General features: G+C 34.1%; 1 protein-coding gene across 1 annotated transcript in view; it reads left to right on the forward strand.

Moving 5' to 3' along the window:
* Positions 1-4119, forward strand: part of LOC148943700 (uncharacterized) — a 296754-nt gene extending 292635 nt beyond the window's left edge. The window contains exon 2 of the mRNA XM_089101433.1: positions 943-4119. Within this exon, the coding sequence (XP_088957559.1) occupies positions 943-3379 (2437 nt within the window). The 3' untranslated portion in view covers positions 3380-4119. The remainder of the gene's footprint in view (positions 1-942) is intronic.
* The last annotated feature ends 1342 nt before the right edge of the window (positions 4120-5461 follow it).

Below are 5461 nucleotides of genomic sequence, written 5' to 3' on the forward strand. Positions count from 1 at the left end.
ATTGGAGAAAACATAGTCCTGGGAGAGAAGAAATAAACCAGTTTACTAAGTCTTTAATTTTTTCAAATTTGACCCTGACCTTATAGATGAAGAGAGAAATTGCTACCACTTATGCATTTTGAGCAGCTTATACGTTTTAATGAAATAATTTACAGGCATAGAACCAACGAAATATTAGAATTTGATATTAAAGGTAAATTTTATTTAAATTGTAAAAGAAAAACTGTGCTAACTCAAAATGTTCAGTCATAACTTAAGGGTAAATTTGAGTCAGAAAGCCCAGTTCAGTTAAAGTGATTTAAAAGGTTGTAGAAGTGGCATTCTCATGTTAAAATTTTTCTTCATATTTTGACATTTTTCTCATACTTTTTTTCATAATTCAAGAGCAACCTAGGAAACATTGACTATGCGTACAGTCACTATCTAAACGAAGAAAAAGAATGAAACAAAAACTAACTTAAAAAAAATAGAAAATAATTAAAGAAATCAGTAACAACCTCCAAACCACCTTAAAATCCTCAGACTTGAGTAACTACAAACACCTCCATACGTGAAAGGACAATGCAATCATTGATAGTGCAGAAATTCTAAGCAGTAGATGGCGGTATTGGTGCCACGTGGTCTGTATATTTGATTGACAGGCTCCCCCTGATTTCTCGTGCTTGTTTCTTGGGAATTTTTTTCTCAAGTATTTTTTTTTTTTTTTTTTATTCTAAGTTTAGCACAGTAAGGCTCCGGCTATTGATTCTATTTCGGATGGACAGGGCTGATATGATTTCCAAACTGATTTAAACAATTTGACTTTTTATGGGTGGGGGGGGGGCATTTTATTTGTTTTGTTTTTTTGTAATATTAAGGGACTAGTACTCAAAATAAACTTAGTCCGTAGATCCAGCTAACGTGATTGAACTAAACTAATTCGAAGAATTTGTTTCTTTGCAGGAAACGGTCTGACCAGCAGTTGCTTCTAATTCTGAGGGTCTGCCAAGCTAATAATGTTCTTCTACATAAAGGCCAGACATTAATCATCGAAGCGAAATTTAATGGGGAATCATTGGCTTCCGACCCTATTCCTGGCTCAATACATGCTGATGTCAACACTGAACTCGCTTGGTCAGTAAGTAGGAAAGAATTACATGACTTGAGATTACAAAAGGCTCCAATTAAAGTTGAACTTTATGCTACTTCTTCTTTACAAAAAAAACTCTTGGGATATTGTATATTAGACCCGAGAACAGCAGAATTTGGAGCGACTGACCAAAAATGGCATAAAATGATTGGTTCAAAGCATGCAGATAAACCTGTCTTGTTATTACTATGTTTAACATTAGAGATTGATGAAGAGACACAAATGGTAACTCATGTTGAAACTGTAGAAGAAGTGACTAAAAAGAGGGCAGAGGAAATGGATGTATCAAACAAAGAAAAAAAAAAGTCGAAAGAATTTATACATACTGGGTATGACTTGAAACCAGTGCTAGTTGATGGTGCGTATTTTCGAATTGGACCGGCTGACCGTTGTCATGATAGCTTTTGTTTTTCTGTAACTGTAGTGTTTGCTGACAATCTACCTTTGTTATTACCTGACGAATCCAGTAACTGGCCTCATTTAGATTCCAAATATCATTTTTATTTCAGTCTTCTTGGTTGTGATATTACAACTGAAGCATTTCAGAATATAACAAGCCCTGAATTTTTAGCAGAAAAGGCTAGTGCTAAGATCAAAAGCTCTGTGTCCTTCCTTAAAAGATTCTTTGACCAGCAAAAAATATTTGAAGTTCAGTTTTTTTGCGATGATTTTGCTATAGGCTATTCTAGTGTTGACATGGCTCAGTTCAGCTCAAAAATTGGGAATGAAATTTATTTAAAACCTGTATCTATTGCTGGGCAGTACCCTTTGAGAATGATGAATGGTGAAATACCAAAGAATGCACTTGATCAAAATCCAGTTGTGGGCTTGTCCTTAACTCTAAGCATACAGCAAGATGTCGAACGAGAAGAATCGGTTGACAATAAGTTAGTTCAAGCTTCTGAAAACGCTAATCCACCACTATCAGAAACACAGTCAGAGCCTAATGCACAAGAGCTAGAAACTGAAGTAAATACTCACAATTCTTTGGTAGAAGAACGCTCAGAAATATCAGCATTGCCAAAAACCAGTAAATATCTTCAAGAAAGTCCTCTGTATATATCACCTAGCCAAAATAGACAGTCACGACTTGATTCTGAGATTGAGCAGGCCAAAAATAATGATTATATATTTTCATTTGTTAAGGAATTGGAAGATTGGAAAGAAAGACAAAAGACGAAATTGAAAGATGAATCAGATAAAGAGGAAATGAAAAGATTTGAAATGTTATTAAATCAGTGGAGGCAACAGTATGCCCAATGGCAGAATCTTTTTAAGCAGAAAGTGAAAAAGTGTGATGAAATTGAGAATAATGCCAAAACTCTTCTTCAAAATTTGATGAAACGTGAGGAAGATCTAAAAAAAGTTGAGGAAGATTTCGAAAGAAGTAAGCGCGAATTGGCATGGATTTCTGATAGGATGCATGATGAAAGTAATGCACGATGTGAGAAACTAAAGTCAGACTTCGATCACAAACTCAAGCTAGAAGCAGAAAAAGTGAAAATTTTGCAAAATGAAATTAAACAGTTGACATCTAAAGAATCGAATAGTCCAATGGTTGTTGAGCTAAAGGAGAAAATTGCTAAAATTAGCGCTGATAAAGATCTTCTTGAAGAAAAACTAACGCATGTTCGGCAGTCCAAAGCATACTATAAAGAACAATGGCTAAGAGCTCTTGATAAAATAGACAATCCGTATTGTCCGGGTGAAGTTGGCGACCTCCAACAAATTGTGAAACAAAAAGATAGAGAAATTGAGCACTTAAAATCTCTTCTATTTTCAAATTCTAAAAAGTCAGAGGATATCCAGACGTCAAGTAGTGGTAAAAATGACTCACCTCTTGTTCGAGCAGCCATTGAAAAAGGAATGAGGGTGTCCAGGGCAGGAACTGATAGTGAGTTGACTTGTCGAAAAGTAGAACTTCCAACCCCAGAAAGTAAGACCAGAGCAAAAGGTCGGTTTAGTCGATCGAAATCTGTGGAGGGGAAGAGAAAACCGTTGACAAATAGTGAGAAGACAATCAGACCCCCATCAATATCTAGGAGATCAGTAGCTAAAGCTGATCCATTGCCAAACAGAAGAACTTTAGTTTCACGAGCTTCGTTGGAAGAAATGCAGAAAGAATTGGAAATGCTGGAACGTCATCGACTTGCAATGCTCCAGTCTGGACTTTATAAAGATATTGACACTGTTATCATTAGAACGGATGCAAAAATAGCTAATCTTAGACAAAGTCTTAATTCGGATTAATTTCCAGTACGGAAATATTTTTTAGAAAGCTGTAAAATTTTCTGTTCGCAGTGTGTAGACTTGTTTTCTGCCTAAGCACGATTAAAGCATTTGTAGAGAAGTTATAGTGTTTACAGAAAAATTATAAAGTTTTTTTTTTTGCTTGGCCCAGTGTGATCACCAAGAAAATCTGTTTTGTCAAATTCCATAAATTTTACTAGAGATTGGAAAAACCTAAAATTTGTTTGTAAAAAAGAAATTCTTTGGGCATCTAAAATATGGTTGAAACAGGCGTGATATCAGAAAGCTTGATTTTCCTATTACTTCTGCAAATACAAGAAGAAAATATAACGCAAAGCTCATCTGTGCATAAAACATAACGCAACACATTATGCATTTCAGAGAAAACTTAAAGTTCTAAATATCTAGAGAACCAAATGAAATAAGGGAAATGGATTGAATTGATCGATATAGAACTTGCTGCAAAGGGAAATTAATGTGTTTTATTACTGATTTTTTTACTAATTAAATTTAACCGAAACTAAAATTAATTAGAATTAGAAATAAGTATAATTCATTAATTAAAAAATTAAAAAAGACACAGTTTCATACGGAGTTTTTTTGTATATCTAGAGAATCAATTAAAATAGACGAAACAGATTCAACTGACTGATATAGAACTTGTTGGAGATTGATTTAATTTAAAATTGATTTATTTAACTGATTTGTTCAATTTGATTAAAATTAGTTACAATGGAAATTGATTAATTAAAAAATTAAAGGAGACACAGTTTCATGCAAGGTTTGGGCTTTTTTTTACATCTAGAGAACCAACTAAAATAGGAGAAAATGGATTGAACTGATAAATATAGAGTTTCCTGGAGAGAAAAATGTATTTATTTAATAAATTAATTGATTTAATTTAATTGAAGCTAATTGGAATTAACATTAATTGCAACTAGTTGATTTAAGAAATCAAAGGAGACACAGTTTCGTGCAGGGTTTGTGGTTCTTTTTTGTTTTGTTGATTTCCTTCGTGCTTATCAGGGTTATTTAATCTGGGGCCAGTGACTACAGGAAATTCGGAAGACTGGAAACTCCACTCAATTCCCAAGCGACAAATTTTCAGCGCCATCTAGCGTCTCTGAGAAATATCTAAAGCTAATTGTAATAGTATAAATGAGATGTCATTTGAATCTAGTCTTTTTTATAGCCTTTGCAGCTTAACGCCAATGAATTAAACCTGATTAAACTAAACTGGAAAGAGTAAAATATTAGTAAAAGAGTAATATATGTAAATGTTTAATATAATTCAGTTCTGTTCATTAATCAAGATTAATAAATAGAAATATTAAGATTAACATTTCTGTTTATTAATTATTTATTACTAAGTTAAAGAAAATTAATTCACAGTTTAACAGAATTTAATAATATCTAATTTAAAAAATCTTTAAGAAAGTTAACTATTAGGTCTTGCAACGCTAATACATATGAAATTCTCTTCCCGCCATCTTTTCGTCACGATTAGCTTAGAGTTTGATAAAGATTCCTTAGACCAGTACACTATTATTATTATTATTGGTTTGGGAAGGCTAAAAAAAACTGGGTCGAGGCTCAAACAACAAAAGCCCGTTGCTAAGTTACACAAACGAAGTTAGTGGGGGGGTTATATTCAGTTTCCTCACCTTTGCCAGTTGTTTTGTCCCGATTTCTTTAATTCAGCAATACATTTACAACAAAACAACGTCAACATAGTTTCCCCCGCAAGGCTCCATGGCAGGAAGGAACCGCGTAGAGAGAACAAATTATACCAACAACGAAAAAGCAAAGGCTCAATCTCTCATCTCAAAAATCCTCTAAATCACAAGTTAGACAGTGGAGTAGTGCATGATTTCAAACAAAACATTGAATGAAAATCAAATGTCTCATGCTCAACAAACTCCCCCCAACCCCCCCCCCCCCCCAAAAAAAAGTCAAACTCAATCACTAACCAGAAATTCTTTGACTTTTCTTGAAATCACCAAACGGGTGGCAGCTTCGTGCACACTCTGGCATCGTGTCCCAGATCATATTACACGCTATCAAGGGGTTGAAGTCAGACCA

This window comes from Artemia sp. Qi Xiang Cuo, chromosome 15 (genome assembly GCF_049724085.1).
Source record: "Artemia sp. Qi Xiang Cuo chromosome 15, ASM4972408v1, whole genome shotgun sequence".
NCBI classification, from domain to species: Eukaryota; Metazoa; Arthropoda; class Branchiopoda; order Anostraca; family Artemiidae; genus Artemia; species Artemia sp. Qi Xiang Cuo.